At 43.1% G+C, this 12,009-nt stretch overlaps 1 protein-coding gene across 2 annotated transcripts in view; it reads left to right on the plus strand.

The window, feature by feature from the left end:
- PDZD2 (PDZ domain containing 2) overlaps positions 1-12,009 on the plus strand; it is a 430,456-nt gene that overhangs the window by 385,531 nt on the left and 32,916 nt on the right. For both annotated transcript variants that reach the window (XM_077462905.1, XM_077462906.1), the window contains 2 exons: positions 852-953; positions 4,051-4,321. In XM_077462905.1, coding sequence (XP_077319031.1) covers positions 852-953; positions 4,051-4,321 — 373 coding nt within the window. The remainder of the gene's footprint in view (positions 1-851; positions 954-4,050; positions 4,322-12,009) is intronic.

The following is a 12,009-nucleotide window of genomic DNA, read 5'->3' on the forward strand; positions in this document are numbered from 1 at the left end:
GTATCTTTCCTGATACAAGATGTAATGAATAGATGGAAAACAAGGCAATGGCTGCACAAATCCTTCTCCAAATGGATAGCACCCAGTGGGTCAGCAATCAAAGTTTTCCAAATGCAAGGCATTCAACCAAATACCCACGCTTCCTCCATTCTATATTGTGAAAGACATATGTGGACCTTCTTTTTGGGTTGAATGCCTTGCATTTGGGAACCTTTGGTTGCTGACCACTGGATGTTATCCATTTGGAGAAGGATTTATGGAGCCATTACCTTGTTTTCCCATCTATTCATTACATCCAGATGAGCGCACTTACATTAACTCCTCCTTGATTTCATCGGGTATTTCATGCTATGTATTTGCCACTCACAAGGTGGTCTATTTTTGGTCTCCCCTTAGTCCAAACACACCAGATAATTTAAAGGTGTGGAGCCAGATCTTATGAAATTAAGCCCTGAAGAAGCTGCCCTCTAGGCCGTGAAACATGTTGGCAATCTCCATGTAAACACCTTTTGAAGGCATGTTGTGTATATGTACTTTTTATAAATCTCTTAAAAAACCTCTTTGAAATATGTATGCAAGTCTTTTTCTATATTTGAATAAATACTATTTTTTAACGAATATATGTGTATGTTATATTATCAGGGAACCACCACTTAACATCCATTAGCTTCAGGAACAACATATTCACTTGCTGCCTAATATATCCCATCTATTTTTTTTTTTTTTACATGCCATTGTATTGAGATAATCAATGGTCATAATGTTATGGCTGATCGTAAATTCAGTATAGTAATAATGTTGGTCACAATGCTGTATTGATGACCTTATTCCATTTGTCTCTGCTCCAACAGCGGAAAGAAGATGTGTATTTTGTAGTACTGAATAAAGAAGAGGGTGCCGGTCTGGGCTTCAGCATTGCCGGAGGAGTGGACCTGGAGCAGAAATCCGTCACTGTAAGTAAGGTGCAGGTGTGTCTGCCCAGCAGCTGGTAAATCGAAAATCCCAATTCTGTATTCCGCAGGCCTCCATAGCAGCCCCATCAGCCTTCTTTCAACAGGGGCTGCACGGCCAATTTCTCTTCAAGGCAGAAGTGACACCTGCTCAGCCGCGGCCAGACACAACTGCATTCAAATGTTTAAAACACGCAATAAATATGTCTGATTGGAGACGGCTTCGCGCATAACTCCGACAAATGTTTTAAACATTATATGTAATCACAGGATAGCAATGTACTCAGAGCAGGAAAAAAAAACCTCACCTATACACTTGAGTGATATCTGGTAGAAATAAAACCATTTCTATATTATTCATCTGTATAGTGCTGACAGACCCTGGCTGGACCAAGTCCAATTTTTGGCCGTAGTTCACCAAAAATGAAGTCTCTCTTTAGCTTTGTAGAATATGGAAGGCAGATGCTTGATGGTGAGTGCATTGATCAGTGCTGGATTAAACTCTGTGGAGGCCCCTGGGCAGTTGAAACCTTGGGGCCCCCACCCGTCTCTATAACATTGCAGGGTGGAAGTGATGTCAAAACGTCACTTACGCCCATAGCTTTTTAAAGGGCCTTTTTTCTTTTATTTTTTCTAAATGACAATTTTTTTTATTTATTTTTCTATTGCATTTCTAGTGTAAATATGAGATCTTTTTGACCCCAGATCTCATATTTAAGAGGTCCTGTCATGCTTTTTTTTTTCTATTACAAGGGATGTTTACATTCCTTGTAATAGGAATAAAAGTGACGCAATGTTTTATTTTTTGTAAAAAATAAAATAAAAAAATAAAAAGGCCAAAAAATAAAAACGCGCACCATCCCGCCGAACTTGCGAGCAAAAGCAAACGCATACATGAGTAGCACCCATATATGAAAATGGTGTTCACACACGTGAGGTATCGTCACGATCGGTAGAGTGAGAGCAATAATTCTACCCCCAGACCTCCTCTGTAACATAAAACATGCAACCTGTAAAAAATTTTAAACATCGCCTATGGAGATTTTTAAGGGTAAAAGTTTGTCGCTATTCCACGAGCGGGCGCAATTTTGAAGCGTGACATGTTGGGTATCAATTTACTCAGTGTAACATTATCTTTCACAATATAAAAAAAATTGGCCTAACTTTACTGTTGTCTTATTTTTTAATTCAAAAAAGTGTATTTTTTCAACAAAAAGTGCGATTGTAAGAGCACTGCGCAAATACGTGTGACAGAATGTATTATGACCACCATTTTATTTTCTAGGGTGTTAGAAAAAAATGTATAATGTTTGGGGGTTCTAAATAATTTTCTAGGAAAAACTGTTTTTAACTTGTAAACAACACATCTCAAAAAGAGGCTCGCTCCTTAAGTGGTTAATGGAGATACATTTTTGACTATGTAAATATTTTTTTTAAAAAGCGCCTAAACGCAGCAAAACTGACGTTTTTAAAATCAAGTTAAATCTTTCAGGGGAGATTGTAAAACGTCCTGTGTACATTGAGCCTTAGAGACAAACTGTAATGTGAACCTGATCTCTATTGTTTATGGACTTTAAGTTGTTATTGGGTACATTACATACACTATATTGTAAAAGTATTGGGACGCCTGCCTTTACACGCACATGAACTTTAATGGTATCCCAGTCTTAGTCCGTAGGGTTTAATATTGACTTGGCCCACCCTTTGCAGCTATAACAGCTTCAACTCTTCTGGGAAGGCTGTCCACAAGGTTTAGGAGTGTGTCTATGGGAATGTTTGACCATTCTTCTAGAGGTACATTTGTGAGGTCAGGCACTGATGTTGGATGAGAAGGCCTGGCTCGCAGTCTGCACTTGCTCATCCATCTCTTTATGGACCTTGCTTTGTGCACTGGTGCGCAGTCATGTTGGAACAGGAAGGGGCCATCCCCAAACTGTTCCCACAAAGTTGGGAGTATGAAATTGTCTTGGTATGCTGATGCCTTAAGAGTTCCCTTCACTGGAACTAAAGGGCGAAACCCAACCCTTATAAAACAACCCCCCACCTTAATCCCCCCTTCAACAAATGATTTGGACCAGTGCACAAAGCAAGGTCCAAAAAGACATGGATGAGCAAGTTTGGGGTGGAGGAACTTGACTGGCCTGCACAGAGTCCTGACCTCAACCTGATCGAACACCTTTGGGATGAATTAGAGTGGAGACTGTGAGCCAGGCCTTCTCATCCACATCAGTACCTGACCTCACAAATACGCTTCTGGAAGAATGGTCAAACATTCCCATAGACAAACCCCTAAACCTTGTGGACAGCTTTCCCAGAAGGGTTGAAGCTGTTATAGCTGTACAGTTGGGCCAACTCAATATTGATAATATAGTGGAAATGCATTATTTTGTCTATAATGTTAAATTTTTGTTTCTTTGATTCAATTTTTTCTATCTTTTGTAAACCATTTATGAAAGCGTCATTGTACATTTTCTTCCAAGTTTAAATCAATAGAATTTTGATCCATTGTCGTGGAGCCTGTAGGCCAGGGCCTACTCTGCCTATTTGCTAATCCAGGAAAGGTGTTGAAGTGATTACATTTGTAGCATTAGTCAAAGATCATACCCGCCATGCTGAACATTTACTTTGAGGTCTAAATCATCTATACAAATAAGGATATTGGAGCTTTGATGTGAACTCTTCTCTGTGACTCTTTGGTTTCACATTTTTTTTACTTCCCCACTGTCAGAATACACAGATCAGCCCCACAGCTTCTTGCCTACAGCACTGATCCTCTTTACACCCATTGCAGGGCCCTTATGATCTATTGGGGACCCTTTCACAAGTTCTACAGCAGCCCCTTTCCTGCCATCTTGGGGGCAGCCCCCTTCCTGCCATATTGGGAGCCCCTCCCCCCCCCCCCCCCCATGGTGGCGGAACACCAGGGCCCGGTCGCAAGTGCAACCTTTGTGACCCTGGTAGTTCCTCCACTGCACAGGGGCACCTTCCAGCACCCGCTGCCTCTCCGCTGATGTGAAGCGATGCACCAACTTGATATCATATGTAGTTTATGGGTGATTTTTATTATAGGTGGAGATAAAGTTTTCATGTCTCTTCTCAGGTGCACAGAGTTTTCTCAAAAGCAGCCTCATCACAAGACATCGCGGTGGAGAGAGGGGACCGCATACTGTCCATCAACGGCTGCTCTATGCACGGGGCGCCCCGCGGAGACGCTCTGAGCGCTCTGCACAAAGCCAAGCTGCACAGAGAGGCCGTCATCGTCATCCGAAAGGAAAGCGACAGGGAGAAGGCAAACCGAGCAGACTCTTCCACCGCCACGGGAGGAAGACACTCCACATCTGGAAGAGATGTCTCCATGGCGACAGGACCAGGTAGGAGGTGAAGCTCAGGACATGTGGAAAAAATTCATGTGAAAGTCACATTTGTTTCACATTATCTCCAGGAGACGTCCTCCAGGTTCTGTGTATGTACTCGGCTTCCACGCCGCTCTTCACAAGTCATCATTCTCATTTTTTCTGGCGCTAGGAACGGTCGTGCTTGCCTAAGAGTTTCACAGAGGCTTTGCTCTGCAATTCTCCTATGCATGGTCATAGGGAAAAGTTGATACATCAATGACACAACCACAAAAAAAAGTCGAAATATTAGGAGAGAAGTGTTACTACAGTGTGCACTTTGTAGTTAATAAAGATCTACTGCAGAATTAGGAGTAGTTTTAGAAAATGTAATATATTGCAGCTTACCGGTCTTTAGATGAGGTCACGTTCATTTTGCTTTTTTCAGGATATGGACATCTCAGTAAGTGTAGAAATACCTGTTGATCCTGCCAGAAGTGCGGTGTCCCTGACACTTCCTCTGAAATATAAAACAATGTTCTCTTTCACCTGTTAACTACAGATTCCCCCCCCATGTAATGGTACTAGGGGTGCAACGGATCAAAAAACTCATGGATTGGATCATTCCTCGGATCAGAGTCACGGATTGGATCATTTTTCGGATCAGCAAATAATAATTGAATTTGCAAAAACCTGTGAAAATTCCACCACCATATAGTCCCTCCTGTAATATCCACAATCTCCCCACTGTAATATCCGCGTCATCTCCCCCATTGCAATATTGGCTGAGCATGGATGGGTATGGCTGGGTATTGCAGAGTATTGGCAGGGTGTGGCAGAGTATTGGCAGGGTGAGTATTGGCAGGGTATTGCAGAGTATGGAGGGATGGCTGTGACTAGAGGTCGACCGATATATATCGACCGGCCGATATTTGCCGTTTTTTAATTGGCATCAGCCGATTGAGCTGATAAAAAGGCCGATTTAGAACAGCAACTTGAAAAGACTGCTGTAATAGAAGTCAGTGTAAGTTGCCTGAGTCGTCATGGAAACGTCTTCCTCCTCTCTGGGCAGGCTGCCAAGAAAAGAACAAAAAGATACAATGTTTACACTTGAATGAATGAAATCATCTCAGTGTGTAGAAGTTCTCAGTTTAACCATTTAAAGACTAAATCTTTTCTGACACTTGTTGCTTACAAGTAAAAATCCTGTATTTTCTGCCAGAAAATCACTTAGACCCCCCCAAAAATTATATATATTTTTTTTAGCAGAGATCCTAGGGAATAAAATAGCGGTTGTTGCAATATTTTATGTCACACGGCATTTGCACAGAGGTCTTTCAAATGCATTTTTTTTGGGAAAAAATACACTATTTAAAAAAAAAAAAAAATTTTAAAACAGTAAAGTTAGCCCATTTTTTTTTTCGTCCAAAAGTTTTGACTACCTGTTTTTATTTAATATATAGTTTTTTTTTTTTTTTTTTTTATCTAAATCATACATACAAGTAAACTGATTGGAGGTTTGTTTTGTTTAATGTTTAAATGTAAGAAATTTTCTGTATCACTTATGAAGACTGCTTTCACACTGGAGCGGGCAGGCATTGATGGTAAAACGCTACAAGTTTTAGCGGCTCTTTACCATTATTTTAGCGGCGCTATTTGGCTGCTAGTGGGGCACATAAAACCCAGCTAGCGGCCGAGGAAGAGGTTAAATGCGCCCGTGAAGCACCGCTGCCAAATCGCATTGCATGCGCTTCGGCAGTGGTGCCCATTCATATCAATGGGCAGGAGTGGTGGAGGAGCGGTATACACCACTCCAAACGTGCTGCTTGCAGGACTTTTTTTAAGATCCTGCCAGCGCATCGCCTTTGTGCCCGTTCACACTACCGTGACTTAGTCGCCTGACAAGTCGCGCTCCGTTCTGTACTATGGAACCGTTCTAATAGGAGTGACTCAAGTCGTTCCGACTTAGAAAAAGGTTCCTGTACTATTTTTGGGGCGACTTCAGGCGACTTGCATTGACTTCTATACAGTCGTCGTTTTGCAAGTCGCTGCTGAAGTCGTGTGCAGGTCGCGTCTGTGAGTCGCGCTGCAAGTCGTGTCGCCCCTGTGTGAACGGGCACTCAGTGTGAAAGCACTCTGTCTTTCACACAGACTGCAGGGGAGCCGTTTTGCAGGCCCAAAAGCGCTTGAAAAATGTCCCAGTGGGAAAGGTGTGTTCGATTTTATGATGATTTCTAAATATCGGCATCGGCCAGAGAAATACCCATATCGGTCGACCTCTAGCTGTGACTGCAATTTTCACAGAGCAGCACTGTGGGCATTACAGATACAGCCCACAGCGCTGTTGCCATATGATTTCCCCTCTCCACTGTACAGATCTGTACAGAGAGGGGAGAGAGGAACCAACGTCATCATGATGCCGGTTTGTTTACAAGTGATCGTTCCTTCATTTGAGGGAGCGATCACATTGCAAAAGCCGACGGGTGCACCAAGATGGCCGAAGCCACGGCCTATCCTAAGGCCGAGACCGCGGAGCGCTCCGCGGATCGCGCCGTGTGCCGATCCGAACGGGGTGACCCGTTCGGTTCACGGATCGGTGCACCCCTAAATAGTACTAAATAGTACTAAAGAGGGGATGTGTTTGTAGCCCAGATCAGGGAAACCGCCTAGGATGACAACACTGCTTCCTCCATAGATACAGTGGAAGAGTGTGCATTGCCACCCTCCCTCCTGCTGAATGCTCCCACAGCAAGCAGCTTGCTATGGGGGCACTCGAGTCACTGCTCTGTGTTTTTCCATTTTTACACAGGAAGTGTGTTATTTGCAAGATTACCAGGTAGGAAAAAAAAGAAAATGAATGCAGTTGCAGCCACTACATCATAGAACTAGTACGCTGCAGTATATTAGATTTTTGTTTTGAAGTTTGTTGTACACTTTAGTTTTAAGTAACATAAGACTGTATTGTGGGAATACTCTTTAAATGCACAATGTATATAGTTTTTATTTTTGTTTTTTGGAGTAAGGAATAAGTAAAACTGATGTTAGTTTTTTTGTGCTGTCTGTGTCCTGTTGGGGAGATTTCTCCATTTCCTGTTCTGGATACAGGAAGTAATAGGAAATCTCTTGGAAGTGAGTGGAAATCCCCTCTAATGCCGTGTACACACGATCGGAATTCTCGTCGGGAAAAAGCTCTGATGGTTTTCCCGACGGAATTCCGACGGAATTCAGCTCAAGCTGTCTTGCCTACACACGGTCACACCAAATTCCGATCGTTTATAACGCGGTGACGTACAATACGTATGACGCAACTAGAAAAAGGAGGTTCAATAGCCAGTAGCCAATAGCTTCCATCTCGTAGTTGAATCTGAGCATGCGTGATTTTTGGCGTGTCGGAATGGCATATACACGATCGGAATTTACGATCAACTTTTGGCTGGCGGGAATTCAGACAGCTAAATTCCAATGGAGCATACACACAGTCGCATTTTCCAATGAAAAGCTCTCATCGGTCTTTTACTGGCCGGAATTCCGATTGTGTGTACGCGGCACAAGGGGTTGTTCTCATGTGTGGCAGCCCTTGCCACCCTTCTAAAAGGGAATTTGTTTTGGATTGCGGACAGTTAGCTTGTTGCCTGTTTTTTAAAGTGGTTGTAAAGGCACTCTTTGCAATAAAGTGGTACTGTGCAAGAAAAAGAACCGCTGCTCCAGGTGTATAGGATAGGACTAGTTGCAAAGTTTCGTGGGTGTCTCCCCACTCATCAGGAGCTGATGCTACCACAGAATTCCTATAGAATAAAGTAAAAAGTATATAAATAATGTATTAACCATATAAATAAAAATAGATTAATAAGGATTTAATACGAATAAAGGGTTTGGCCATGGCAAACTCACCAGTCCGGACGACAAGTGCAGCGCGCGGCGGTGGGTGCTGGGCGGGCCAGGAAAAAACTCCCTCCATGGGAACTGAGGCGCATAAAGGTGGATGCGATATATCGGGCAAGACAGAGAAATACACCAGCGTAAGAGGGTGTTCCCAAAAGTGAGAGGTGTAGTGATTGTTGAAACCAATGTGTCTAAGGACAAAATGTTGATTATAGGTATACTTAATAAAATGATATTGTGACAAGAGAATTAAAATTGATAAATTGCTGCATCTGTAAATTCCAAAAGCCAATATAAAGGAAAAGTAGTTGTAAAAAAAAAAAAAAACACTCGTGGGTTTAACCAATCTTGTTATTTTGTACAATTCACCTTTAAGTAGGCGTGGCAGGGGGTGTGTCCTATGCCTGCATACTTTTGCTGAGAGGTGTCCCTCATTCCCATCTCCAAAAGTTGGGAGGTATGCACACAGAGCGTGGCTCAGGATCGAGCTTGCGCTTGTGCGACCATAGGAAGTGGCTTCCTATGGTGGCACACAGAGGTGCTTGGAGAGGTGGCGTGGGACCCCAGAAGAGGTGGATCAGGGCTGCCCTGTGCAAAATCATTACACAGAGCAGGCAAGCATAATATGATTGTTATTTAAAAAAAAATAAAAAATCTACATTCTATTTAACCCTAGGGCAAGGGCGAACCACTGTGCCGCAACCACATATATTGCATGTGGTTGATGGGCAGTTGTGGCGCTGCGCCAATAACGTTAATGGATCGTGACCACCAAATCTTTTATTTCAGGGAATTTCTTTTTGGCTGTTTTATTTATTTGCTGGTTTTGCCCTTGATGTATATGGGTGGGTGCTGTGGACGGTGTTGTGCAAGCATTGTTACTAAAAGTAACAAGGTTGATGGCAGAGGTGAAAGGGGAGGGGTTGTTTACATTGGGGTTGATCTACTAAAGGCAAATAGACACAGCACTTTGCAAGTGCTGTTGCTCCAGAGCTTAGTATATGAGATGAAGCTTTACTTTGCAAAGAATACCCAATCACGTGCAAGGCAAAAAATAAAATAAAAGCACTAGATCAGTGATGGCGAACCTTGGCACCCCAGATGTTTTGGAACTACGTTTCCCATGATGCTCTGGCACTCTGCACTGTAGTGGAGCATCATGGGAAATGTAGTTCCAAAACATCTGGGGTGCCAAGGTTCGCCATCACTGCACTAGATTGAATGTTAGAAGTCACCAGAACTTCCCCTCATTTACTAAGCTCTTGATCAACCACACTTGCAGAGTGTGTGGTCTATTTGCCTTTAGTAAATCAACCCCATTTTGGGTTTACGATTGCGATCACTGTGATTGGTTAACAGCTATCACAAGGCACAGAGCCTTATGAATTTTGCCTGTGATCCAAGCTGTCTAAGCCCCTGTACACACGGTCGGAGATTTCCACAACCAAATCCGTCGGAATTTGTCCGTCAGATCTTGTCCGAAACTGTTGCATACACACGGTCGGGCCAAGTTGGCAAAAAATCAGATCTTTCAGAACGTGAGGACGTAATTTCGTTATGATGGGACTACGTTCAGGCTAGTAGCCAATAGCTTAGATGTAGGTATTTGATCTGAGCATGCGTGGCACTTGGTCCGATCAAAATTCTCTACACATGATCGGAATATGTCCGACCGGCCCAGTTGGTCGGGAAATATTTCCAACATGTTGGAAAATTGGGTCCGACGGAGATTCGGACGGAATCAATCCGATGCATACCACACACAGTCGGATTATCTGACGACACGGTCCGATAAGACGCATTCCGACGGATTCTCCGACCGTGTGTACGCGGCATAATGAGTGCACTGGCCACAGGTTCACGTTTATAAACGGTGCTCCAGAAAATTAAGTCTCCCGACTACATTTTTTTACAATGGCGTGGTAGTAAGTGGTTAATGAAGTGTGCTTCCACACAGGCAAGCAAATGCATTACCACAACTTAGTGTAAATGGGCCCCTTAGTCGGGGAACCTTCAGCATACAATACTTCTTGGATTCCGATCTCCAATGCTGAATTTGCTGTCTGTCGTTGCCTTTCCCAGCCTAATGTTTATGAAATATGTTAGTGATTAGCATGAGATTGAATCTAGAAGGTAGCAGTAGGCAGTGTGTTCTTTACAGACCTCACATGTAGTTTCGGACGCCGTATGTTGTATTTGCACATATATATCTCAGCGGTTTGTCTGTTTTACATCTCCAGCACAGCCCTAAAAATCAAAGTGCAATTATCAAACCCCACTGTATGGCACTGTATGGCATTATCCATCTGAATACATAGTGGTAAGGTGCCTGTGAGGAGGGAAAGGTGCCTGAGTGTTGTAAGGCTTTTATTGTCCAATCCTTTCCCTGTTAATGGGCTGGTCCACTCAAGAAATTGTTTAGTTATAGGTGGAGGCTGGAGTCAGCCCCTGTCTTGACTACACCAGCATCGAGATTCTTTTGCCATGGTCTGAAGTCTACGAGAGGTCCCTTGCTGGCACTGGCATCTTCTCCCTGTCTCCTTTTTAGTTGCTGGTCGTCTTCTTTCTAATAATTACTGTACCCCCATGTTACACGCACACATTACTTAGCATCGGCTCATTATAACACATGTATGACTTGATCTGTGTGAATGCAATGATACACCCTCAACTGTACATTAACTGGAAAGATCATCATTGCTGTTGTTTTTTGTTGACCCTCTCCAAAAAAAAAAGGTTCTTCTAAAAATTCCCAATCCCATTTCCTAAATTTTAATGTAGTACATAATCTGGATAACACTTGAACATTCTCGCAGTCTTCCAAGCTGCCTGGCCGTGTTCCATATCAGTCATAAATTGCTACAGATCTGACATAAATCCCCCCTCCCCAATGGCCCATGAGGGAGACCCAGACCTGCCATGGATTTAGCTTAATGCCTTTTCTTGTTGGTGTTGGAGAATAGGTGATGCTGAGCATGTACAAAGCTCAGGAAGCCCTTCGTGTACTGTACATTAAAGTGTAATTATGTAACACGCCCGGAGTCTGGGGTTCAGCACACAACGGCAGAGCTCCCCTTTGTGCTATAATATTTACACAGGTTGAAGTCTTTAGCTCGCCGCCAGGAATGTTCTCTGTAATGTGCTGAGACGGCCATTGTCTCATGTCTCAGGCCTTGTAGAAAGGGTCCTTAAAGAACTCCTGACTAAACAAAAATTCTTCTGTGGTTTGCAAATGTGGACCTGCCTCGATCTCTAGATGTAATCTATTAATCTCCTGCACCAGTTATTTTTTTTTTTTTTTGTATCCATAGTTTCATAGTAAGGTTGAATAAAGACACCAGTCCATCCAGTTCAACCTGAGTGTCTACAATTGTCCCTATCCCTGTACATTGCACACTCACATCAGTCCCTACCCTCAAGGAGCCCACAATCCAAAGACCTCATTCATATACTAGGGCCAATTTTGGACAGAAGCCAATTAACCTACCTGCATGTCTTTTAAGTGTGGGAGGAAACCAGAGCACCCGGAGGAAACCCACGCAGGCACAGGGAGAACATGCATACTCCAGGCAGGTAGAGTCGTGTTTGGGATTCGACCCTTTTTACTGCCAGGTGAGAGTGCTAACCACTACACCACTGTGCTGCCCCTTTTATTACTTCCGAAAAAATCAGAAATTGAAATGCCACAACAGAAATTTCAAAGTCCAGATATTAATTTTTTCCAAAGATGAGGTAAAAGCATGTTACAAAGCGTTTTGGGGGTTAGGCAATTCCTCCTTCATCAGGATTTATGAATGAATGTCCCTGAGCAGATACTGCCCTTAACATTGGTAGAATTCGGTACA

The sequence above is a fragment of the Lithobates pipiens genome, unplaced genomic scaffold (assembly GCF_037356315.1).
Source record: "Lithobates pipiens isolate NorthernLeopardFrog02 unplaced genomic scaffold, aLitPip1_a1.2 Scaffold_3, whole genome shotgun sequence".
NCBI classification, from domain to species: domain Eukaryota; kingdom Metazoa; phylum Chordata; class Amphibia; order Anura; family Ranidae; genus Lithobates; species Lithobates pipiens.